Raw genomic sequence first — 27,083 nt, forward strand, 5'->3', positions numbered from 1 at the left:
TGCTGGAGTTGGCCTCCCCTGTTGCCAGTAAGTTCTGCCTACTCCCTGCCAGTTGCCAAAAAGTACCTGGTGATCCTGTATATGATGTTCTAGAATATACATTGTAATTTTCCCTGGGAAAAGATGCTGGAAATTAAATAATAGCCAAGCCAATGATGAGTGGGATTCTCTAATTACCTTATGCAGAGTAGGGAATCTTACTGCAGAACTGATCTGATGGACAATAAAATTACGGTGGTACTTCCCAGGAAGTCTATTTTCTCTGGAGCAAAATTTGTCTGGGTATGCAGTGAAGGATTCCTTTAGCACCCACACTTTCCAAACCCCCCCCCCCCACTTCCACCACTCACAGAAATGTTTTGCAGTATTGGGTGGGGGGAGGGACTTTTCCACAAATTGTAAGAGTAACATGATAGTTTGGAACCAACACTTGGCCCACTTGCCACTGATGCCCTTTTCAGCATATTTCGGTGGAGTGTACGTACGTATACTGTCCAGGATAGTGGTCTGGAAACAACTGGAAAGCAGGGAATCACAATGCCTATGTTGAGGAGTAAGAACAAAGGCAGCAGCTTCTGCAGCAAGATGGGACTACAATTTTATCCATTTCTTGTTGGGCAGAGAACTGCAAATGCTGCACAGAGATGACACTGAACACAGCAGAGATGGAGCCAGTAACTGTCCCTGCTTGCAAGATGTCATGCACAAGGCAACAAGCAATTTGGTCCCTACTGCCAGAATCCTAGGGCTGAAATCTCTAGTATCACACACATATGACTGGTAAACATATTCCAGTAGTTCTGATAGTGTTCAACATCAATTCATTTTATGCATGGCACTTGCCAAGGTTACTAACCTGGGTATACTTAGAGTCTGCTCTAAGATAATAATAAACAGCAAGGGCAACCAGAAACTGTGGCTTGGTCAGGGCCAGGGGTCTCAACAGACCGCTCCCCTGCCATTAGTGGGCGAGAGACCCAGACCCGCCAGACCGGCCTAGCAAGGAGGCAAGCCCTAGAGGGCCCAGCCACCAGACGCACATCTCAATGGAAGGCACCCTCTAGCCTAGCCTCCAGGACAGTCTGCATTCTCCCACCCCAGGGCATCAAACCCAAGGGCTGATTCTGCCAGACCCCTAAATCTCCAAAAGAGGGGTGCTTTCTGGTCCTCCCCTAGTTGCATAGTACCATAAACCCAGTAAAAACCTGCCAAACTAAAGTGACCAACATATTTAACACAACTCCCGATAGCCAAAATCCACAATCCACTGACCTGCTATGTAGGGTGCTGAGCTTCTGCCATGGACTGAGATAGAGGGCAGATGGTCCTGCCATTAGTATGGCAAAGCCCTGCCCTCTCCAGAGTGTGCCCAAACAGGCTGCAAAAGTCCTCCCTTCCCTACCAGGGAGGCAAATACGTTCCCCCAGCCTAGCAGCATTGCTGCTGGCTGATATAAACGGTTTCAGGGAAGTTTGCAACCATCACTGATCTTGTTTTGGAAGCTTAATTAGCTTCCAAGGAATCCAGGTTCTTCAGACAGAGATTCATATACACAGCTATGTGGACATGTGAAGGTCTGCATGAAAAACAGTAGTGGGAATTAGGCGGTACATAATGGGAGCCAAGAAGCCATTTCTGTGATCAAGGGTGCACATTTTCTGGCAGTAACAGTGATTACTAAGGGAACTGTTGCCTTCCTCTGTACAGTTTTCACAGTGATTTCAAATTATGGTAGTTCAGCTTCAAATGTAGTCTCAGCATATGGGGATGTTCACAAACATTATCAGGACTATGTAAAAAAAGAAATCTCCATGCCTACTTTCCAATCTCAAAAATGCAATTTATTATTTCTGCAAGAGCCCAAGGTCATTGGTTTGTTTTGAGGTGTCAGATTTCATGCCTACCTCAGGCCAGCACAAAGTGTGTGCCACCCAGCCAAGCAAACCTCACAATTGTGTGTGGGTGGCCTGCCAGCTGTTGTAACATCATCTGTTTCAGTACTAGGCAGGGAAGAAAAAACAGTTTATCAAAACTTTAATAGGTTGCGACTTCTGGGGTTGGGAAATGCCGAGCTGAACTGCTTCTCAGAAGGGGAGCAGGCTGGAACTTCTGTTCGGGTAGGGAAGGCAATTTAATGCCTACTGCCTACTTTTCTCAGACAGAGATTAGTCCAAGATATGCAACAGGAAACTTTGAGGAGATTTACCTTGGCTAAAAGGGAGTCCCGGGGTGGGGTGGGGGCTGCTTTGAGGGGTCTCCGGAGACGAGTCGCATTTTCATCATCTGCAGAAGTTTCCAGAGTCATTTATTAGACATAAGCTCAACAGGATCCTAACCTTCTTTGATACTACTAAACATCTAAAGCTACACAAGACCGGTATTGATCTGGATAACTACAGAAAAGGTACTGATTGCTATCTTTCATTCGGGACTAATTAAAGTTAAACAAAATAAAATCAGAAGGTGGGAATTGAAATATTGAAAGCTTGAAGAAGAAGGGGTGAAATTTGGACTTTGTAAATTTAAAGGACAATGCTAAAAAGTTGAAAGGAATTTATTGTTTGGTCTACTTGTGGTTTTGAGAAAAAGCCCCATCGTCATAGAATTGCAGCTCTCATAGTCAACACAGGAAATACGTCAAGTATCGTGAGATCTCTCTACCAGCGAAAACGGGATTTGGTGGCAAGTAAAGCAGGAAGTATGGATGGAAAAGGCAAATCATCAAAGCAGCCAGCCTACTCTAGGACTATAATATCATAGAAAAACATTGGCAGCCATTGCTGGGATTCTAAAGTTTAAATAAACATTTAAAGTGTTCAGGACATTAAAAATTGGTGGAGCCGACAGAGGTGAAGATTATAAGGTAAATGCTATTGGACATTATTGTTAATAACTATTTCAGAAGTCCTTAGAGGAAAAAATAAAAAAAAATAAAGTGAGGCAGAAATATTGGGAAAAATAAAAACTTTAAAAATTAATATCTGAGCCAGGAGGCTCTGAGGATAGCAAAATTAGGCTCATTGAAGAAAGCAAGCTTCATTCTTTTAAACCTGATAGTTGAAATTTGATTTGATGAGGTCAAAATTTTTGGTGTTTTTACATGTCAAACCACAAGCAACCGGTGCAAGGACTGCTTCATTGGAAAAAATGCAGGACCAATTAGAGGCAATGGAAGCCAGGATAATGAAAGGGATGAAGGAGATGATATCTGCTTCTAAAACAGAAATTAGAAAAGATATTGAAGAGCTAAAAAAAGATATAGAGGATATCAGGAATGAGATTGTGGTAACATTAAAGAAAGTGCAGGAGGTGGAAGGGAGAGTGAAAGTACATGATTGATAGATAGATAGATAGATAGATAGATAGATAGATAGATAGATAGATAGATAGATAGATAGATAGATAAATTATTGTCATTGTTCTCAACAAAAAGAGAGCAACGAAATGAGGTGCTCTTCCACAAAACATACCAACACATCAAACACACATATTCATATTCATACCATTTAAATACATCTAAAACCATTTAAACCATTAAAACCATTTAAATACATCTAAAACAGATAAACATTCATAAAAACATTAAAACCATTTAAACCATTTAAATATATCTAAAACAGATAATCCTTCATAACCCTGCATTTAGCCTAACCACAGCACTTGGATAGAAACTGTCCTTAAATCTGTTTGTCCTAGTCTTCAACACTCTATATCGTCTACCTGATGGTAAGATCTCAAATAGCAAATGGCCCAGATGTGAAGGGTCCCTTAGGATCATTTGTATCTTCCTTTTACATCCCATATTATACAGATCCACCAATGAGGGGAGAGAACATCCACAAATCTTTTGTGCTCTTCTCGTCACTCTTTGGAGCACCCTTCTCTCTGCTTCTGTGCAGCTCCCAGGTGATTCCACCTTGTTAAGAAAAAGTGGCAATTCATGACTGTAAATTGATGGAGACCCAGATATGTCTGAGAGGAGGACCTGAAGATGAAGAAACTGACTTGAAAGAATATATAATAAAATAATTGCAGAATTTCTAGAGGAAGATCCTGAAGGGACTAGAAGTATGTATGAGTATATGTATAGAGTAAACTCACTTCATGCAAAAAAAAAAAAAAATCTACCAAGAGATGTGGTTATAAGAAATGGTGGGAAAGATCATGAATAAAAACTTTGAAAAGATATTGATAGTGGGAGGCAGTAGAGTAAGAATTATGAAGGATTTGCCAAGACAAGTGATAAATGACAGAAGAGCATATAAGAAATTCACAGAAAAATTACGGGACAATGAAATGAGGTATAGATGGATAATACCTGAAGGTTTGAGCTTTGAATTTCAAGGAAAAAGGATTACAATTACAAACACACAGGAACTGAGTAGATTCTATGAAGAACATAAAGAATTTGCACCATGATGGATGACAAATTGTTATCTTGGAATGTAAATGGACTAAATTCACCACAAAAAAGAAAGGCAACGTTTCACTGGATTAAAAAGCAAAATTGTAATATAGTTTGCCTACAAGAAGTACATATCAAACAAAAGGATTACAAATTTTTATGGAATAAACAATTGGGACTAGAATTTCATTCATTGGCTGAACAGAAGAAAAGGGGAGTGATTTTTTTTATATTGAACAAGAATTGGATCCAAAATTAGTGTTTAAAGATAAAAATGGAAGATTTGTTGCGGTAGAAATAATATTAAATGCAAAAAAAGCGTAGTTATTGGGACTGTATGCACCAAATGGAGCAAAGGATGTTTTTTTAAAAAGACATTATACAACAATTTGATGAAGTGACATATGATCAAGTTTTGATAATGGGGGACTTTAATGGAACAATTCAGAATACACTGGATAGGTCTGGGGGGAAAAATAAGGGAGGGAAATTGCCAAAGTCTTTTTTGAATTGGTCAAACAAGAAAACCTGGAAGATATATGGAGAAAATTTAACCATGAATTACGGGACTATACCTTTTTTCAGCAAGACATAATACTTTTTCCAGAATTGACATGTTGTGGGGCACTAAGGATTTAGGCCTTATAACAAAGAAAATAGAGATTTTACCTAAAATAGGGGCTGATCATAACCCAATAATGTGGATTACAAAATTGTCTAAAAAGTTGAGAAGATGGAGATTAAATGAAGATTTACTACAGAATAAAGAAATAGTGACATCTCTAGAAAATGAAACTAAAGCTTTCTTCCAAATAAATGATAAAGAAGATATAGAATTTTAGATGGTGTGGATAGTGCCGGCAGAAGTAATAAAAATAACAGCTGAAATGGGTGAAGAAAAGTGGTTGTCATACAATCAATTATTAAAAATACAAAGTGGCAAAATAGAATTGAAAACTGCTGAAGAGTTGAATAATAAATATGATTGGTTCCAAATGCAATAAATAAAGAGTTTGGTGGAAAATGATATTAAAACTGAAGGAATAAGAAAAGAGCAAACAGAAATGGAAAAAGTTCTGCTTAGAGATAATGAAAAATTAATTTAAAAACTATATAAATTACTTTTAAAATGGTCTACGGAAGATGAAGTAGTAAAATCTCAAATGATTAAGTGGGCAATTAATGTAAATATAGAAATACAGATGGAAACTTGGGAATATTTGTGGAAGAATTCTATGAAGCTTTTGACGTGTCATAGTATTAAAGAGAACTGTTTTAAAATGATGTATAGATGATATATGACTCCTAAAAAGTTAGCAAAGATGAATAATAAGATGCCAGACAGATGTTGGAAATGTAAAAAACATGAAGGTTCTTTCTACCATATGTGGTGGACTTGTGAAAGAGTAAAAAAGTATTGGCAGATGATTCAACAAGAAATTTCTAGGATCTTGGGATATGAATTTAAGAAAGTTGCAGAGACTTTTCTGTTGGGATTAGAAATGGAAAAATTTCCAAAAGAAGATAGAACTATAATTTGGTACTTGCTTTCAGCTGCTAGGACATTGTATGCACAGTTATGGAAGCAAAAAAAAAAAAAATAGCAGAGAAATGGGATTGGATTGTAAAAGTTATGACAGAGTGAAATGGACAAATTAACAAGAATTTTAAGAGATTATGATTTAGAAGTTTTTAAGAAGGAGTGGAAAAAGTTCAGAAGATATGTAGAAAAAGAGTGGAAAATAAAAGGACATTGGACAATTTTTGATAATGATTAAGTCTTAGAAGAATATTAATCTTTGTTTTTTATTAGTTAAGGGTACCTTTAAATATTAGTATTTTAAGTATATAACACCGGCGGGGGTCAAGTAATGGGGGGAGGGGTGCTTAGAAAGTAATATATGGGATAGATTAAAAAAAGTTATTAATGATGCAAGAAAGAGATATTGTTTCCATATGTTACAAATAAAATTGTTTTAACCTGAAAAAAAAAAACCTTTAATAGGTTGCCTTATGTGTCTGGGGAAATGTGTTCAAGATAGTGAGTCACAACTGAGCAGACCTAGATTGTATCTAGATTTCATAAGGGGGGAATTGGTAATTTAGAAAATATGGGGGGGGGGGGGGTATAATGTATCATTTTCATAGCAGCATCAGTTCCTATCGCTTTGTAATAAAATCTAGACCTCGTTAGGAGTAGTAGTAACAACATAATTCCTGCTGCAGATTTTAGAAATCTGGGGAGGGGCTGTGGTTCAGTGAAAGAGCCTCTGTTTTTCATACAGAAGGTCCCAGTTTCAATCCAGGTAACAAAAGGATCAGGTAGTTGGTGGAGTGAAAGACTGCTATCTGAGATCCTTGGGAGTTGTGGCCAGTCTGAGTAGACAGTATTGATCCTGATGGATCAATGAGCTGATTCAGCATAAGGTGGCTTCCTATGCGGTCATGATGCAGTTCAGCTATAGCCAGTGAAGTGTAGTGGTTGGAGTACCGGTCTAGGTGGATCTGGGACATAAAGGAAGTCTCATCATGGGGAGGGGCTTTGGTGGTTTTTCCATTGGCCATGTGACTGTAGCCTCATGTGGCTGCAGATAGAACATAGTAGCCACAGGGCTTTCACTTGGTACATTTCCCTGCACTTTTGCAGCCTCAGTCTCTCAGCAATAGCTACTCCCCTCTCCTGACCCACCAGAATTTTTGTAATAAAGAAAATCAGCATGAGGCTATTGCTGTATCTGTATATCACTTTAACAATAGGTGTGACAGGTTCTGTGAATTCCCAGCTTTCAAGTGTTTTTATTTTTAAAGACATGTCTGTAACTCAGGAGTCCCCAAGTTTTTTGAGCCTGCAGGCATCTTTGGAATTCTGACAAAGGGTGGTATGAGCAACCACAAAATGGATGCTTCAGGAAGCGGACCAACCACAAAATATAATAGTAACTTTTAACATTTCAGGTGGAAGGTCTGGTTAAAGGATACCTTTCAAATAAACATATTAAAATATTTTCTTGCATAGATACAGCTTGCCTTCAGTCATTCAATAAAGAACCTTGTGATGTAGCGGCAGCTACTCCTTCTACAATATTTTTAAAAACCTACATAGCCATCATATCTCTAATGACCGATCAGAAGACTTACTAAGCAAAAGGCCCATATGGCCCCTCCTACTGTCAAAAACACTTGGTTGTCACTGGGAAAAGTCTTGGCAGATGCCGTGGAAATCACAAGCACCACTTTGGGGATCAGTGCTCTAGCTCCTTCTGTTGCCAAGATATACCTTTCTCCAGGGCTTTTTTTGTAGCAGGAACTCCTTTGCACATTAGGCCACACCACCTGATGTAGCCAGTCCTCCAAGAGCTTACTTACTGTATGTTCTGTAATAAGAGCCCTGTAAACCCTTCAAAGATTGACTACATCAGGGACATGTGGCCTAACATGCAAAGGAGTTTCTGCTACAAAAGAGAGGAAGAGAGAGAGAGAGAAGCCCCTTACATCTGCACAAAGGAAGGGGCTAAAAGCTATTTTTAATAGAGAAAGCAGAGAACCTGTTATACCCATTATTACAAAAATATATGGATAGAATGATATTCTACCACAAGGAAGGAAGGAAGGAAGGAAGGAAGGAAGGAAGGAAGGAAGGAAGGAAGGAAGGAAGGAAGGAAGGAAGGAAGGAAGGAAGGAAGGAAGGAAGGAAGGAAGGAAGGAAGAGCCATATGGTCTGGAAAATCTCAATTTTCTCACCAACATAGCAGCTACCAAGCAATCTTTCCCAAAACCTCAGAGCAAAGCAGGTTTGAAAAGGTCACAGAAAACCCAGAAAAAACCCCAGAAGGTGCACAAATGGATCACAATTATGTGGGAAATATTTCGGAGGGGGGCACTTCTCAGCAGCCATAAACCCAGGTCAAATAACTAATGCAAAAATGACTTGAGGTTCAGATTTCCATCCTGCCATGGAAGCTTTCTGAGTGACCTTGGGCCCATCACACACTCTCTGTCTGACCTACTTCATGGGGCTATTGTAAAGGGGGGGGGTGTGGAGGTGAGAATGATGTAAGATGCTTTGTGTCCCCATTTGGGGGGGGGATCACTATTTTGGGGGAGAAATGCTATTTTTTGGGGGGGGAAAGAATTTAGAGAGGGATGAAAGAGCCTTGAATTCAGATTTTTTTTGGGAAAAAAAGAATTTAGAGAGGGATGAAAGAGCCTTGAATTCAGATTTTTTTTGGGGAAAAAAGAATTTAGAGAGGGATGAAAGAGCCAAATATAACTGCAGAGGAACTGTACTCCTAAACATCACTTAAAAATTAAAAGCATTGTTTAATATTTTGCATACATCTTGAGAACAACAAACTGGCTTATTTCATTGTTGCAAAACTGATAAAGAAACAAACTGTCTTTTTTTTTAGGTTAACGGGTTTTCATCTTCCTCCTCCTGTGACCAGTACAAAGTCTGTATTTTCTCTACGACTGACCAGTGACTTTGCTGTGAGTGCTCATGGATTTAAAGTATATTATGAAGGTAAGATAATACAAGCAAGTGTGAATGCAAGCTATAACATTTTTCATTTTAAATTTTTGGATAGAAACCAGCAGTTTAAGCTGTGGACTATTCTTCCTCTATACAACTCCAAATATTCAATAAACAAAATCAAACATAGAGTTCAGATCATTGCTTCCTGGTCCAAAGTGTGCTGCAGGGCTATCACAAAGCTATGTGGACCTCCAGATTGAGCCCTGTGTTTATGTCACTGAGACCAAGTAAAAAAAAATTAGGGGAGCAACAAGTGATGGCACCACAAAATGATAGGTTAATGTTTACATGAGAGATTTAACCTTTGGAGTGATGTGGGTAGCATTATATACATACATACATACTGTGTGTATGTGTGTGTGTGTGTGTGTGTGTGTTTATATATATATACACACACACACATATTATAAAGCATTCAGTCTATATATTCAACAGTCATATATTAAATATATATTGTTTTGAGTTAACTTTAATATATGACTGTTGAATATATAGACTGAATGCTTTGTAATGTTATGTTGGGATATTCCAGGTCTGCAGAACCAAACTGATTGATTAAATATTAGCATGGAAGGCAATTTTTCACGTGTCACTCAAATAATAATTCCAACTCTCTTGTAATGTCTGATTGCCACATTTGGAGTTAGAAAGAAGTTTTTTCAGGTCTGGTTGGAAGCTAATTGAGTGTCTGGGATGGCAACTTGCTTTCCTCTGCAGCATCTACTTGGGTCACTTGATCCTGAGCCCTGAGCCCGCTTTGGTGGGGTAGGGCGGGATATAAATCGAACAAATAAAATAAAAATAGTAGAATCATAGAGTTGGAAGGGTCCTCCAGGATCATCTAGTCCAATTCCCTGCACAATGCCGGAAATTCACAAATACCTTCCCCCCACACATACATCCCTAGCGACCCCAGAAGATGGCAAAAACCTCCAGGATTCCTTGCCAAACTGACCTGGAGAAAAATGAAAGGAAAATTATCTTTGGCATGTAGCTCAGCACCATAGGAGAATGTCCCCCAAAGCCCTGTTTGCTTCCCTGGCTCTTTTGAGAGCTCCAATTGTCTTCATCTAATCCTTTGTAGCAGCTAATGGGTTGGATCCAGTGACACATGAGCAGAAACACAATCTCGCTTTCATTTCATTTGTTCATTTCTGCTTGTACAAGCAATAGCTCTAGATATACTGCAATTGACAGGTAACCAGATAATCAGTAATGATTTGTGTGATATCTTGTTCAAATAGAAATGGAAGTTGGGATGCAATGAATTTAACTTAATGCAGACTGCCAGACTAGTTTTTAAAGTTTGTTTTCCATGTTCATGATGGCTCTAACACAGATATCAATCTGCATGTATTGGACTTGAAATGCGCCCCCCCCCCCAATTGAACAACATAGGGTAACCTGATAGATGGGTGGCCTGAAGGCACAGGATAAAAGTATATCCTATATGTATCTCTAAAAGTGCTACAGTATTGGCACTTTCTGGCTTTCCCATTGACTGTGATGTGCACTCCATCAATTGGCTCGATTGGCTTGATTGGCTGATTGGCAGTCAATGGTCAAACATCACTCAAGTGCTCTTGTGTGGCATTGGCTAACTCCGTTCTCCCCCACCCGCTGCTGGCCCCAGGGCAGGCAAGAATCGGGCCACTGGGGAAACTGCTAGGCAGTGGCTGTTGCTAGGCAACTAATCTTGGTTATCTCAGTAAAAAGCAGCCAAACTAGGCTCTGTCAGTAAAGGTGGGAGGAGGCCCTTTCCAGGCCTGTTTTGGCCTTTGAGGGAGAACTCATTGGGCCCAGTCCTAACTAGGGCTGCCAGTTCCAGGTTAGTGGGAAATTCCTAGAGATTTTGTTGTAGAGTTTGATGTGGGCAGGGTTTGAGGAGGGGAGAGGCCTCAGATGATTATAATGAGTCTACCCTCCAAAGCAGTTATTTTCTGCAGAAGGAGAGAGATCTTCAGGTTCCACTTGGAGGTCTACTACCTTAGGCCTGGATTTTGCTTGCAGCAGCAGCCAACCAGCCATTCTATTACAATACAGCAGGGGTGGCCAACGTATATCTCCAGATGTTTTTGCCTACAACTCCCATCAGCCCCAGGCAGCATGGACAATGGCTGGGGCTGATGGGAGTTGTAGGCAAAAAAACATCTGGAGAGCTACCATTGGCCACCCCTGTAATACAGTACAATAACTTTTATTGCATGATATCAAACATAACAAGGAACCAATCCATCCATCAAATGGCAATTTGCAAATACATTAAGCACCTCCTAGATGCTAAATATAAAAAAAATTGCAACAGTTTCAATTACCAATTTGTTCTGAGTTGACAACAGGAAGACAGCCATTTTGTTACCAGTCTCCAGATGAGGGATGCAGATTGCTCAGAATTACAACTGCTCTCCAGATGGCAGAGATCAGCTCCCCTGGATAAAATGGCTGCTCTGCAGGGTGGACTCTGACATTTTACCCTGCTGAGGTTGCTTCCCTCTTGCTTTGGTCCCCACTGTGATTTCAGGCCAGTCACAGTCTTTCAGCCTAACCTATCTCACAGAGTTGTTGTGAAAATCAAAAGGAGGAGAGGACAGTGGTGTAAGCTGCTTTAGTCCACACTGTGGAGAAAGACTGTAGGTTTTTTTTTTTTTAAGTAGAGGCTGCAGGGAGGAGATGGAAAGCTGAAGTTAGATCAGTTCCCCTACAGAAAACAGCCACATTGGATAGGTGAGAAGACAGCAAGGGTGGGAGGCATTCACCCAGCTCCTCCTTTTGGAACCTGTTGTATTTTCTCCCACAACAGGCCTTATTCCCAGTAAATGATACATCAATAAAAATAACAAAGTAGATAAGACAAAAAAACCCACCAAGTATATCCCGTATATCCTTGTTTAAAAATTAATGCATATTTTGCCTGCTTTGGAGTGATGTGGGGAGCGACTTATTTACATGTTCTCCTTAACAATCTTTCCTTCCTTTCACAAACAAGCTTACAATTTAGAGCTATTAAATTGTACCTATCATGTCTCTTGGATAGGTTATGGTAATTGTTTTGTTTATAACTTCAGTTCCAACGGATGTTCTGTAATGAGCTTGTCTCAAACATTTCTTTAGTTAAAAAAGAAAACATAATAATTGTATAGAACTCCAGATGTTCAAAAGCAACACTTTGAACTTTAGTCCTTCACATCAGGTACATTGTCTTCCTGCCGTTTTTTGTTTGTTTGTTTGTTTTTGCAACTGTACTGACAGGCAGCTGTGTGAATTCTTCCAACATTGATATTAATGTTTTCTAGTCTATTTGCATCCACTTTTCTGTTTTTCTGTGTGTTTTATCAGGGATGTATTATTGCAGTGTGTCCTCAGATTACAGACAGGTGGCTGATTTGGTTGAGGGAAAATAGTCTGATGTCATCTGACACAATAACACATATATCATTGACAGGTACTGCTCCATTTCAGTTTATACGACTGACCACAACCAGCACACATGTTGTGAGAGCTGTGCAAGGATATTTTCCATGGGACTGGTTGTATGATTCAGCACCCCAAAGATGTTGTCTGAATGACCCATTGGGTGTAAAGTGGTTTGCAGTCCTTTCTTAATTTGGCCTTGCAGATCCTGAGGTCATTTGCCATTTAGTAGAACATCCAGTCAACTATTGCTGTGTGACACCTGAGGAACAAGGGAGAATGTCCAGACATACACCAGATACTGCTGGATAGTTGTAAAGGGCCCATCTTGTTTGGTTTGTTCTGTGCAGGTCATGGCTGTATTGGTTTGCACCAAACCATCCTGCTGTAGGCTTCTGTACAGGCTTGGAATGAATGTACCTGGCTCATGTGGATTGGGCCATCTTCTTCCTTGATCCCTCCCATTCCATGCCACTCTGTCTTCAGATATTTTCACTACAGCACATCTCACAAACTTAATCAAAATTTTCCATCCTAACAATGTGCTGGATTACTGTAGAACCATCCTTTGCTCTTAATAAGATCTTACAAGAAATCATCTGGAATTAAAAATCAAACACACTATGAGATCATCTTCCCTTAGGGATTGTCCTTTCTTACTAAATACACCTAATGTTTTGGAACATTACAGAAATAATATAGCACCTTCTACATCCCTTCTTTTAGCCTTTAGTAACCAATCTGGATTCATCCCAATAATGATGACTCCTATTCAATATGGAAACATTTTAAAATTGAACATACTAATTGCCGTTATATCAAATGGCTCAATATTCCCCCAAAACACTCCAGAGTCTCGCAGCAAAGGGGCACTTCCATGGTACCAATACTTACAACTTTGACACTTTATTGAACATTCCTTACCAAAACTACAAACATGCATGAGCTTTACTGCATTTGAACTATTGATTAAAAAATCCCATTCCACTTAAATATATATATATCTCACTGTCATATAATTTATTGTTGTTGTTAAATAATGAACAATTGCCTTCTTATACTACATTCTGACAAAAAAGATTGCTCCAAACCTCTCTCTCCTCAAGAATGGAAGCAGATCTGGAACTCTTTCACTTTCAAGACCACAGATATTAACATACATACCCAGTCCTTTAAAACATTGGAACACTGGTATCTTACCCCACAGAACATACATTACTCTCAAAAAGAAACTTTTGGAGATTGTGCAAAGAACTGGGCACATACAAACATTGCTGGTGGACTTGCCCCTATGTTCAAGATTTCTACAAATTAGTTATTAACCAAATCTATGAAATTACTCATTTGCAACTCCCACTCCAGATGGAAGTCCTAGTATTAAACTAGTGGCATGCTCATGTCAAACCAACACCGAACTACTGGAAATTCTCTGTGTAGCAGTGAGAGCATTTCTGGAAAAATGACAAAAAACTTACTGTTCATGACCGGCTTTTAAAAGTACGGAAATACTGTATAATGGACAAATTATCTAACTCCATGTCTCAAGATGAAACAGACCCTTATACCTCAACATTTCTTTCTGTTTGGTTCCTGTTCCTTGAATAGGAAGGCTAAGTTCAGAAGGCTGAGTTCTCCATGAGGCATCTCACCAATGAGGCAAGTGACTGCTTCCTGGACCCTCCAAATATCCCTTCTGAATGGCACTGTTGGCATATCTGGGGGAATGACCTCTTGGAGGGTGGCCTGCCTTGGCACCATGCATGTGAGGAGCCCACTTATGGCACCCTGAGTGTGAGGAGCTTTCTTGGAGGGGCTTTCTGCACCCCCTCTGATTCTCATAATAGTTCATCAGTAGCTATTAGCCACAGTGTGTGTGTGTGTGTGTGTGTATATATATATACATTTTTGGCCACTGTGTGATACAGAGTGTTGGACTGGATGGGCCATTGGCCTGATCCAACATGGCTTCTCTTATGTTCTTATGTTCTAAGTGAGAGGGAGTGGTTCTCTTGCTTCTGCTGGCCATCACTCTTTCCTTTAGTGGCAACACACTGAAGTGCATCCTTTGCATGTGTTTGTAGAAGGTGGAAGAGGATAAGTGTTGGGGGTTTGTGCCCCTCCAGACATGGGTGTGGCATACCTGTCACTCTGCCACACAGGGATCATTGGGGAGGGTATGGCATTTTTTCTAGAGTGTGGGCTGCAAGACAGGGCTTCAGGATTGGAAAAGCTGGGAGGTATAGCTGCTTTTTGGTGCTGTGCTGTGAGGGACCACAGAAGGGTGTATTTGAGGTGAGAGTAGCAACAGGGAGTTATGATGTGGAAGGGGAAAAGAAGAAGAAAATACAAGATTTATTCCCGCCCTCCACTCAGAGTCTCAGAGCGGTCACAATCTCCTTTACCTTCCTCCCCCACAACAAACACCCGGTGAGGTGGGTGGGGCTGAGAGGGCTCTCACAGTAGCTGCCCCTTTCAAGGACAACCTTCTGCAATAGCTATGGCTAACTCAAGGCCATTCCAGCTGGAACAAGTGGAGGAGTGGGGAATCAAACCCGGTTCTCCCAGATAAGAGTCCGCACACTTAACCACTACACCAAACTGGGAGGATACTTCACCCCACCCCCCCGCCCAATCACTGCTGTCAGCGTCCTTGTCTCTAAAGAGTGTTAGCATCTGCTGCTCTCTGGGCAGTGCTAACAACTCTTTTGCCTCTATGGAGAGCCCCAGGAACAGATCAGGAAAGGATGCTCTGAGACCCCTGGTGATGTCTTGCCAGGAATGGGCTCAAGTGAGCTGGCAGGATGGGTTTGGTGTCAAGGGATAAGAATGTGGAGGGTGGAAGACATCTTGCCCCCACAACGAGCACTTTTGGCACCCACTTTCAGTATCATGGCACAGAAGTGTTTAGAATCAGGAGGCTGAGAGGGTATAAAATGTGGGTCTTCAGCCAAGGCACCCAGTAGTTAAGCCCCTCCTCTTGGTGTGAGTTGAGAGACAGGGTGGCTCAGAGCCCTGAGCCCACCTAACACCCCCAAACCCCAGCAGGGGAGAGAAGTTCACCATTAGGAGGAAATACTCTGCTAGTCTGCTTTTAACAAGTTCCCTGCATCTCTCTGTAAATGCAAACAGCCAACAGAGGAGAGCGTGTGGAGCTGAGTTGTACATATAGATATAGCATTCTGATTCCATAGTACAGAATGGAAACTACCGTATTTTTTGGACCATAAGACGCACTTCCCCCCCCCAAAAAAAAGTGGGAGAAAAGTGTGTGCGTCTTATGGAGCGAATACTGCACCGGGCAGAGCAGAAGAACCACGGCTTCTCCTTCAGGGGTCAGCATCAACCACCCGCCGCCCTCCCCTCCAATGTGGCACTTTGCCTTGGCTCCCGGCGGAGGCAGATGCCTGGGCTGCGCTCCCCCCCTCAGCACCGGGCAGAGCAGCGGAACCATGGCTTTTCCTTCGGGGGTCGCCGTCGACTGCCCGCCACCCTCCCTCCAATGTGGTGCTGGGCCTTGGCTCCCAGCTGGGGCAGATGCCTGGGCCGCGCTCCCCCCCCAGCACCGGGCAGAGCAGAGGGACCACGGCTTCTCCTTCGGAGGTTGCCGTTGACCGCCCGCCGCCCTCCCCTCCAATGTGGCACTGAGCCTTGGCTCCTGGCAGAGGCAGATGCCTGGGCCGTGCTCCCCCCCCCCAGCACCAGGCAGAGCAGAAGAACCACGGCCGGATTGCGATGCCAGCAGGGCCGGTCCATGGCCAGAGCCCATGTGATGAGGAGGAGGGGGGATCGGGCCCCTTGCTGCACGGCCCCGCCTGTTGGGAGGCTGCTTATCCCCCCCCATAAGAGGTACATCTTATGGTCAGGTGCGTCTTATGGAGTGAAAAATACGGTGTGTTACTGGCAGCCAGCAATGTCTGTTGAGCTTTGGAGGGCTTGTATTGGTGTTTCCATTGCTGGAAAATTCTGCCCTCCCTCTTGCTTTAGGATTTTGTAAAAAGTTTAATTGAATGTCTGTCTATAAAAGTGTCTATTCACGAACCTCCACAAACTGCACCAAAGTGCATGGAATGTTCGTGCTGCATGCCCTTCCATGAACATTGCTTTAGGAACCATGAACCAGCCAAAATTTGTGATGAATTTTACTTCCTGGGCCAGTTCATACCCATCCCTACACAGTTGTCTCTTTAATGTAGGGAGTTTATTGCATCAACAAAATTATGAGGGCATTAAGTCTTGTTCTAAAAATAATTCCAGAGGGGCAGCCCTGTTACTCTGTTCCAGTAGGGGGAAAAATATAGCTAGAGTCTTAAGACATCTTAAAGGTTATTTTTTTATTCTAGAACAAAGTCTGAGTCCAGTAGCACCTAGTTAAGCTCCAATGATGCCCATCTGTTTATGTGGAGTAATACTTCAGAAGGTTCAATCCCTGGCATCTACTGCAAAAAGGATAAGATAGTAGGGAATGTAGAAGACATCTGCCCATGTTCTTGCAGAATTGCTGCCTGTCGGAGCAGACAGTACTGACTTTGATAGTCCAATGGACTGACTCAGTGTAAGGCATCTTCATGTGTAGAAAAAGATTCCTGTTCATTAAAAAAGGAAAATGAAAAAAAGTGACTTTCCCAATCATGAAGACCAGTGGCTATTTGGGCTGAGAATTAACAAACTGGGGCAGGCAACAAAGGTTTTGTGATCCAGAATTATTGCCATCCAAAGTCTGATGGAGGAAACTTAAAGATTTAAAAGTATCTTTTCCTGCTTAAATTACACATAAAATAAACCTTTGCTAAAAATTCCTTGCTTCTTTGAGCTAACTGATGAAATATTGCAGCTTTTCCACCCATTTCTAGAAGCCTTTTTAGTCAGTCATAATCTACTGTTTTTATAGTCTTCTATCAGATTAGAATAAAACTCAAATTAGTTCCACTTTGATCCATTTCTTCCACTTGTGATAGCCCAGTGATATGCAGTAAACTAACTCAGCATGTATCTGTGAAAGAGTGATACTGTTCTACAGAAGAAGAGCAAAGTAGCAGATTGTAAGACACAGCAGGGAACCTCACTGAACCTACTTCATTACAGTAGGGCAATAATCCTTTATTTTTAGGGAACTTTAAAAAAATTAAAAAGGTAAACCAGTGATGAAGAAATAGTGAATTATACAGTTGGAACTTGTTCCTCCAAGCAGAAGTTAGGGCTTAACTAGTCAACATTTTAACAGAACAGTTTTCAGAAATCACATTCGGTCAGGGATTTTTTTTGTAGGGGAAAAAAAACACAGCAGGGACTCATTTGCATATTAGGACATACCCCCTGATATTACCATTATTTCACACAGGGCTTTTTTGTAGAAAAAGCCTGCAGGAGCTCATTTGCATATTAGGCCACACCTCCTGATGCCAAGCCAGGTGGAACTACGTTTCTGCTAAAAAAAAAAAAAGCCCTGCATTTGGTTATGGTCAATTGACACCATCTGTTTTTGTGGAATAATAGGTCAGACATGTCCATCCCCAGTTTAAGGATTTTTCAAGTCTTATTACAGTTCACATTAGACATTATCAATAGGTCGTATCTTTATTGAATATTACTTAATATTGCATAAAAGAAGTTTTTTCACCTTTTAAAATTTATATATATATATATATATATTTATCTATTATAATTCATTTTGTTATGCTTAAGCACTCACACATGTATTGTAGCATGTTAATTCTATTATTGATTGTTATTACTAACATTTAATTAATGGCTTCTCTTGGAGTTCCCAGATGGTATGTTTCACCTGAGGAGGAACCATTAGCACCCTCACAAGTTGCTTTGAATTTTGCTTTTGATGAAATATTAGTGTTGAGCTTAATTGGAAGCAATCTTGGGGAGAGTTCCACTCAGTCTAACTAGAGGATTGCTTCTTCACCCATTGCTGTTAAATTATGTCATTTGCTAACATGGAAACTGTGATGGTATCCAAATTGTTGTTGTTGTTGTTCAGTCACACAGTCGAGTCCAACTCTTTGCGACCCCATGGACAAAGCCACACCAGGCCCTCCTGTCTTCCACTATCCTCCGAAGTCTGCTCAAGTTCGTGTTTGTTACATCAGTAACATTGTCCAGCCATCTCATCTTTTGCTGTCCCCTTCTTTTGCCTTCTCTTCTTTCCTAGCATCAGGATCTTCTCCAGGGAGTGCTCCCTTCTCATTTGGTGGCCAAAGTATTTGAGCTTCAGTTTCAGCATCTAACTTTCCAGGGAACAGTCTGACTTGATTTTCCTAAGGACTGACTGATTTGATCTTCTTGCAGTCCAAGGGACTCTCAAGAGTCTTCTCCAGCACCACATCTCAAAAGCATCTATTCTTCTGTGCTTGGCCTTCCTTATGGTCCAGCTCTCACAGCCATACATTATTACTGGGAATATCATTGCTTTGACTATAAGGACTTTCGTTGGCAGGGTGATGTCTCTACTTTTTATTATACTGCCCAGGTTTGCCATAGCTGTTCTCCCATGGACAAACGTCTTTTAATTTCATGGCTACAGTCACCATCTGCAGTGATCTTGGATCCCAGAAATGTGAAGTCTGTCACTGCTTCCATGTATTCCCCTTCTGCTTGTGTGTGATGGGGCCGGATGTCATGATCTTAGTTTTTTGATGTTGAGTTTCAAGCCTACTTTTGTGCTCTCATCTTTCACCCTCAACAAGAGGTTCTTTAGGTCCTCTTCACTTTCTGCCATTGGAGTGGTGTCATCTGAATATCTGAGGTTGTTGATGTTTTTCCCAGCAATCTTAATTCCCATTTATCCAGGCCAGCATTCCGCATGATGTGCTCTGCATATTACATCCTTGTCGAACTCTTTTTCCTATTCTAAACCAATCAGTTGTTCCATATCCTGTTCTGACCGTTGCTTCATGACCCTTATACAGGTTTCTCAGGAGACATGGGAGGTGGTCTGGTACTCCCATCTCTTTAAGGACTTGCCACCATTTGTTGTGATCCACACAATCAAATGCTTTAGTGTAGTCAATTAAACAGAAACAGACGTTTTTCTGATACTCCTGTGCTTTCTCCATAATCCAGCGAATGTTGGCAATTTGATCTCTAGTTCCTTGACCTCTCCGAAACCCAGCTTGAACTTCTGGTAGTTCCCAATCTACATACTGCTGAAGCCTAGCTTGTAGAATCTTTCACATGACCTTGCTGGCATGTGAAATGAGTGCAATGGTGCGATAGTTTGAACATTCCTTGGCATTACCCTTATTTGGGTTTGGAATATAAGCTGATCTTTTCCAATCCTGTGGTCATTGTTGCGTTTTCCAGATTTGTTGACATAATGTGTGCATCACTTTAACAGCATCATCTTTTAGGACTTTGAATAGCTCAACTGGGATACCATCATCTCCACTCACTTTGTTGTTAGTAATGCTTTCTAATTTAACTCAGAGGATCACTACATCCAGGCCTCAGATTCAGTGGGAGCTCACAGGAGCACAGCTCCTGAACCTTTCTGAGAGTTCCACCTCCTCCTTCTGAGAGTTCCATCTCCTTGTCCATTGAATAGTATGTGCAGCTGCATAACAATCCTTGGATGAGCTCCACCACCTATTTTTCTACAAAATGACCACTGACTACATCTATTATTGTGGGCAAGAGTATCCAAATTAGTCAGCTTTAAAAGTGTGGCTTCATGGAAGATGCCTATTGAAGCTTCTGAGTTACATTGACATACATGCTAATAAATGCGATTTGATTCAATAGCTGATTCCCTGAATGCTAGAAACAAAACAGGAATTTCTTGCCTGCTCTTTGAGCTTCTACATGTATCTGAGTGGCAGCTTTTGATAACATGTGGACCATTGGTCCAGACTCTCTCAAGGCAGTTGGATAAAATATCTGGGGGTGATCAGAATGTAGATAATACATCATTGTCATATGAGGGGAAAAATGAAGGGGGATAAACTTCCATCTGTGTGATATTTATAGTACTTTTAAAATGGTAGCTATGTGGCAAATTTCATTGATTCTAGAAGAACCTGAAATAGAAAAACAGCACTTTTGACTGCCAGAATTCTGGGTCACTAGCAAGAGTTCCTAGCAGCTTACAGGGATGTGGAGAATACAAAGTAGTTTTAAATAGCTCTACATCAAACGGCATGTAACCAAGTTACAAACAGTGCAGTCCTATGCAAAAGCCTCTTGACTTCAATGGCTTAGCAAAGTGTAACTCTTTTTAGGACTACACTAAGTCTGTGAGTCTAGCAAAATTACTCCTGGAGGTTTCACACATTGTTAGCCTTTTGTTTCAGCCAGAGGTTATAGTTTGTAGGAGTTTTACTATGGTGGTTCCAAGGGGCATAGTAGTTTTGGGAAATAAAAACCCTGAAGGATTGTCTGGCTGCTGTTGTTGTTTTTTACTATATGCCAGTGTTTGCTTTATTAAAAAAAGCTTACAAAACTAATATTTTAAAAACTACATTTACTGCAACAATCATCTTTTAAGTTCAAGTTTTGAATACCGCCTTCAGAAGTCAGAGGTGCCTTGTATGCAGCAGTGTCAGGAAAGATCAAAAGTTGGTGTAATTCACTGCTGAAGCACAGAGAGAAATCAGTTTATTTTAAATAGCTCACTTATGAACACCACATAAACAAGACCATCTATAGTAATGAACTAAAGGTCAAAATTCCTTGATACCCTAGCAGGTCTTGGGCTTCAGTTTTTGTATGAAGCTTGGTTAGGGTTGCCAGTCCCTTTGTCTGGGCAAGGTTTTCCCCAATTTTGGGGGCTCCAATCTGCTGATGGCCAGCTGGCCAGTAGGGGAAGCCCTACCCACAAACAACACCCTCCCACATCAACATCATCATGATGATGTCACCCGGAAGTGATGTTATCACAGTGGCACATCATATGTGCATGCTCTAGTATTTGGGCCAAAATTCCACGATTTCTAGAGTTTGCATGCAGGAACATCCAAGAATGGACCCAAGAGCCCTCTGCTTGAACCCAGGTAAAACCTGGCAACACTAAGCTTGATTGAGACCTTAGTAATGTGTAGGAGTCCAAAGGATATTTTGTTTAGGAGCCTGTGGAGGCTCATAGCTTTTTCTTGAAAGTGGGTAAAATATCTGAACAAGTAGGATCATGGAATGGTGCCTAAAATGCCTGTTAGAATCTACAAATCTAACTAAAATAGAAACTAACATTCCACAGCCAAATAATCCCGATTTATCTAGATTCAAACAACATAGTTATTTGAGTTAATTTACTAGTAAAGTTGTTGCATAACAAAATAAACATTGCATGGTGTTAACTGGATGCAACTGTTTCACACCCCAGTCAAAGACTGCAGACTTAATACCTTGATTCAACGTTGACCAAGCAGGTAGAGTGTACCTTACTTTTCCCTTCACTTCTTGAACTGCATCTTGATCACTGTGTATATATAGGGCCCCCCTCCTCCTTTCATTATCCTTTGTAGATGCAATTAGTGGCTCTTGTTCGCATCTGTATCAGAGGTATCTATTGAAGTTAACAGAGCAGAATAAAAAAAAATCTGTACAAGCTTCTGTTATCTGCTCTGCGGGTATTATTGTTGTTGCTGTTATTCTTATTATTCATTATATTGCTGGTTTGGGATGCAAGACTGCAGTTCTGAAAAGCCACCAATATACACCCTTCCCTTAGCAAATGAAAGAAATATTCATTGTTCTTTCTTTTTCCAGTCCTCATACGTTTAAGAACCTAGAAATAACTGGCCCCAGGGCCAGCCCTGCCACTAGGCAAACTAGGTGATTACCTAGGGCACCAGCCTCCTGGGGGTGACAAATTGGGTGCCCCCATGTGACTCAATGATATTATAAATGCAGGGTGTGTGTGCTAGAAGTTAGCCTTGCCTAGGGTGCCAGACAGTCTAGGGCTAGCCCAGACTGACCCACAGCCATTTTACCGCACCCTTGCTCCAGCTTCGCCCTAACAATATTCCTGCATGATGCAGCCAACCACATTACTCCTGAGTAAGGCCAAAACATTTTGCTTTTCCATGGAGTGTTTTCTGTGCTTACAATCACACAAACATACAGAGCAGTAGATAGCCATTTCCTGTTTTGATAATCTCTCATAACGTTATATATATTTGCATGGTTAGTTTCTTCTTCCTTCTGTGCTGCGTTCACAGTGGATGGAAAGTGCTGGCTTGGCTGAAGCAGAAGCTCGAAAAGCAATTTAGGACTCCTGCCCTCTGAGCAGATTGGGTTGGGAGGCGGAAGCTTTGTGGATATTGCTTTGGAAATAACAGTGTCTGTGCTTACTGCTGTTCCTCTATCAATCCTCCTTAACTTGCACATTTGTAAATGTATGGGTTATCGCAGAGATATCAAAAGCCTCCAGATCTTTCTGTCATTCACAGGTACAGTATATTTGTAGGATATTTGCTGTACTTTCCCACTGTGTAAAGGAGAAAATATCTATTTTAAAAAAAACCCTTATTATTATTTTCTTTCTATGTATCCACAAAAAAAAAGTTCTGCGTTTCAGCAACTTGCTAGCAGACCAGTCATACAATTAAACTATTCCTTAAGTGTTATTTCAAAGAAAGGTTTTCTTAGAATGAGAACAGCTGAGGAAATGAAACTAGATGAAAGAAAATCAGCTTCAGAAGGGTAAGATCACTAATGAGGGCTGAAAGCAATCATGATGGTCTTGTGAAGCAGCTGTAAGGCAAAGCTTCTATTCATGGTTTTCTACCTGACTGACTTGTGTTGAAGGGAATACCCAGGGGTGGAATTCTAGCAGGAGCTGCTTTGCATATTAGGCCACACACCCCTGATGTAGCCAATCCTCCAAGAGCTTGCAAAAAAGAGCCTTGTAAGCTCTTGGAGGATTGGCTACATCAGTGTGTGACCTAATATGCAAAGGATCTCCTCACATTACATATTGCAGCCAAAACTTAAATCAGTTAAGTTTCTTTATCTGAGATCTCCACTATGGAGACAGCTGCTGAAGTGGTCTAGCTATCATTGATCTTATTTATTGCCCCCCCAGTCGGAAAGAAGAGGCAGACACAATTGTTGGGTTTAAAACCGGGCCGCTTTATTAAAATTAACACATATAACTGGCAGGGGGAGAGAAAACAGACCAGACAAGCCCTGGGGTCAGCACCTGGACCCCGCCTTGTCCAAAGGGCGAGCCACCCTGCCCCCAGCACAAACCCGCCGTAATCGGGTTGTAACTGAGCGGCCAGGCCTCTAGCCATCACCAACCGGGCTGGAACGATCCCCATGGAAAGATCCACCCAGGTGAGGCTCCCTGTGTTCTGCATCACCGTACTGAGCCGTTTAGCCCATCTACGGTTCCTGCAGACCACCGCACCAAAGGTGCTAGGCCATAGGTGCTCCCCTGGAAAACCCTGTGGCCAAACCTAATCCAGCCTGCGACCAAACTAGAACACAACCAAACCTAACCTACTAGGCAGTACAAGGTAGGCGAAAAACACCCCCGCATAGGCCAATTGTGCGGGGGTGAAAAAATTCCTACCTGGCCCCAAACGGCGACCGGACTACGCCTGTACTGCCAATGGGAAGGGTGGGCGGGCAGAGAGCCAAAACCAAACTGCGTACTGCGGCGGGAGCCGGGGCTTATATAGCCCCGCCTCCGCGCCCAGCCAGAACACCCGTATGTCGGGTGATCCATCTGCCCCTCCCTCCTTCCGGAGGAGCAAAGGCGGCCCCCAGCCTATGTCCTGCGAGCAGGCTCGGCTGGGAAGGGGCCGAACCTTGCCCCCCCAGTCGGAAAGAAGAGGCAGACACAATTGTTGGGTTTAAAACCGGGCCGCTTTATTAAAATTAACACATATAACTGGCAGGGGGAGAGAAAACAGACCAGACAAGCCCTGGGGTCAGCACCTGGACCCCGCCTTGTCCAAAGGGCGAGCCACCCTGCCCCCAGCACAAACCCGCCGTAATCGGGTTGTAACTGAGCGGCCAGGCCTCTAGCCATCACCAACCGGGCTGGAACGATCCCCATGGAAAGATCCACCCAGGTGAGGCTCCCTGTGTTCTGCATCACCGTACTGAGCCGTTTAGCCCATCTACGGTTCCTGCAGACCACCGCACCAAAGGTGCTAGGCCATAGGTGCTCCCCTGGAAAACCCTGTGGCCAAACCTAATCCAGCCACCGCCAATGCCAAGCCTCTGCTTAGGCATTAGCGCCCCACCGGGTGGCCCAGAGCCAACCGCACCCCCTGCCGGATTTCGTCCAAAAAGGCCCGGTTACCCAAGTTAGATAAGTGAACACCATCCGGCCGATACAGGTCGACTTGATCGACCCGTATGGCCGGGTGAGGGAGGTATATTCCCAACCCCCCCTCCATGGCCTTCTGAATGGCCCTATTGGCCTTACGTCTGGCCCGCTCGATTCCCCCAGGTGAAATAGCGTACCTCCACACTCTGCGCGGCAAAATTGCCGACCATACCAATATGACCCCCGGCCACCTGCGCCGAATCTCGCGGAGGTCAGCCAACGCCTGCTGGGAAAGCGCCTTCCCCCGCAGCAGCCCCAAGTCGTTCCCCCCCAGGTGAACGACAAGAATGTGTGGAGGTAAGGCCTTCCGCTCAAGGAACAAGAGCGGCATGATGCCGGGCCAGCGCAGCCCACGACGACCCAGCCACTCGACAGTGGCCCATTCGCTGAGACCCAGCTGGGTGCCCACTGAAGACCGCCTGGAGAAATGGGCAGCCCAAAAAACCATGCTGTGCCCGCAGATGAGAACCCGCCGTCTCTCACCCCGAGCCACAGCACCTGAAAAAACAAACAACAGTCAGCAACGTGTCAAACAAGTAACCAACCCCCCCACCTACCTGCTAGGCGACCAGGGGGCGAACATACGACTTATAGGCCGCCGAGCGCCATCGACCAATATGCTGAATGGTCGAGGGCGTATAGCCCATAGCCGCAGCTGTGGAGGCCGCCCCAATCCGGAATGAATGCGTCCCAAATTTGATGCCAGTAAGACCCAATCGAGCCAGGGCCTTACTTGTGACCGACCAAAACTGATATTTGGTAAGAGGAGAACCGTCGTCGTGCCTAAGAAAAGGACCTTGGGCCTCGCCCCTGAGTTGGGCGTAACGGCGAACGGCCCTGACCGGACATAATTCCTGCAAATCGCACGTGCCGATCGTGATGACGGTTCCCCTCTGCCTCTGATCAGTCTTGGACTTGCGAATGGTCAAAACTAGCTGACTATTGGTGATTTTTACATCTCCGGATTGAAGCGCCCTCCCAGAAGTGTCAGCCTTTGACTGCACCACGAGCTCACTTACCCGCAGGGCCCCAAAGAAGGCCAACAACGAGGCAGCGTGGAATAAGGCTGCCTCAAACGGGGAAGAGCACACCCTGGACCAACCCCCAAACAATCCGCGGAGGACAGACGGGGATATGGGCTGTCTGTCATCCACCTGCCGCCCCCGCTCGCGGGCCCAACCCTCCAGCATCTTCCTGACCCTGAAGTCACCGGTGGGCTCCGTGAGGCCACGGGCCTTGCTTTCAAAGGCCAACGCTGCCAATTGTCCCCTTATAGTTTTTAGCCCCAGACCTCTTTCCCGTTGATGCACGCAAAATTGCATGATGTGCTCCACGGGGATGGGCCAGGAATCAGGGAGTGCTACAGCCCCCCTAAACTCACCAAACTGGGCGGTCGCTCTGGAATATGCCCTCCTTGTACTAGGTGCTAGCGCCAACTGAATGGCCCTACCGGCTTCCTGTTCCCAAGCCTCCAGAGATCCGCGGGCATTTCCGTCGGACATGAATCTGCCTCTGGGGCCAACTGCCGGAAACGCTCCATCTGTTGGCGAGACAGAGCATCCGCCACACCATTACAAACCCCCGGTACGTGCCTGGCCAGGAATAAAACATTCAACCGGAGGCAACGCAGGGTAAAAAACCTAACCAGATTCATGACCGCAGCCGATTTTGAAGTCAAGGAATTGATGACATGTACTACGGCCATGTTATCACACCAAAACAGAACTGAGTGGTTGGCAAGCTGCTCCCCCCACAGGCAAACGGCCACTAAGATGGGGAAAAATTCCAAAAACGTAAGATCTCTACAGAGCCCGCTATCCAACCACTCAGCTGGCCACTGCTCGGCACACCAATGGCCCCTAAAGTATACCCCAAAACCACTAGCACCGGAGGCATCAGAAGAAATCTGAAGCTCTGCCTCAATCTTAAGCTCCTCCCTCCAGAAGGAAACCCCATTGAAGGAGTCAAGGAACTCCTCCCAGACCTCCAAGTCCGCTCTCATCCCAGCGTTAACCCGGACCCTATGATGGGGGAGGCGCAACCGGCCCATGGCGTCGCAAAAGCGTCGCAAAAAGGCCCTGCCTGGGGCCACCACTTTGCAAGCAAAGTTAAGGTGGCCCACAACCTGCTGTAATTCCAAAAGGGAAACCTTACGCTGCCCCCTCAAGGCGGCCAACCGACTTCTAAGGTCGGAGACCTTATTCTCCGGTAAACGTGATGTCTGCTGGAGAGTATCCAGCTCAATACCTAGAAAAGTAAGGACCGTACTGGGGCCCTCGGTTTTTTCGTGTGCCAGTGGCACACCGAGCTCGAGGGCCAACTCCTGAAAGGAGCGTAACAACCTGCCGCATTGACCTGATCCTGCCGGACCCACCAAAAGGTAGTCATCAAGGTAATGCGCCGTGTCGTTAACCCCCGTCCTAACCCTGAGCGCCCATTCCAAAAAG

At 43.3% G+C, this 27,083-nt stretch overlaps 1 protein-coding gene across 6 annotated transcripts in view; it reads left to right on the plus strand.

Annotated features, from left to right (window-relative positions):
* Positions 1–27,083, plus strand: part of CSMD3 (CUB and Sushi multiple domains 3) — a 933,126-nt gene that overhangs the window by 232,898 nt on the left and 673,145 nt on the right. For all 6 annotated transcript variants that reach the window (XM_060243303.1, XM_060243304.1, XM_060243306.1 and 3 more), the window contains exon 3: positions 8,815–8,927. In XM_060243303.1, the coding sequence (XP_060099286.1) occupies positions 8,815–8,927 (113 nt within the window). The remainder of the gene's footprint in view (positions 1–8,814; positions 8,928–27,083) is intronic.

The sequence above is a fragment of the Heteronotia binoei genome, chromosome 7 (assembly GCF_032191835.1).
Source record: "Heteronotia binoei isolate CCM8104 ecotype False Entrance Well chromosome 7, APGP_CSIRO_Hbin_v1, whole genome shotgun sequence".
In the NCBI taxonomy this organism is placed as follows: domain Eukaryota; kingdom Metazoa; phylum Chordata; class Lepidosauria; order Squamata; family Gekkonidae; genus Heteronotia; species Heteronotia binoei.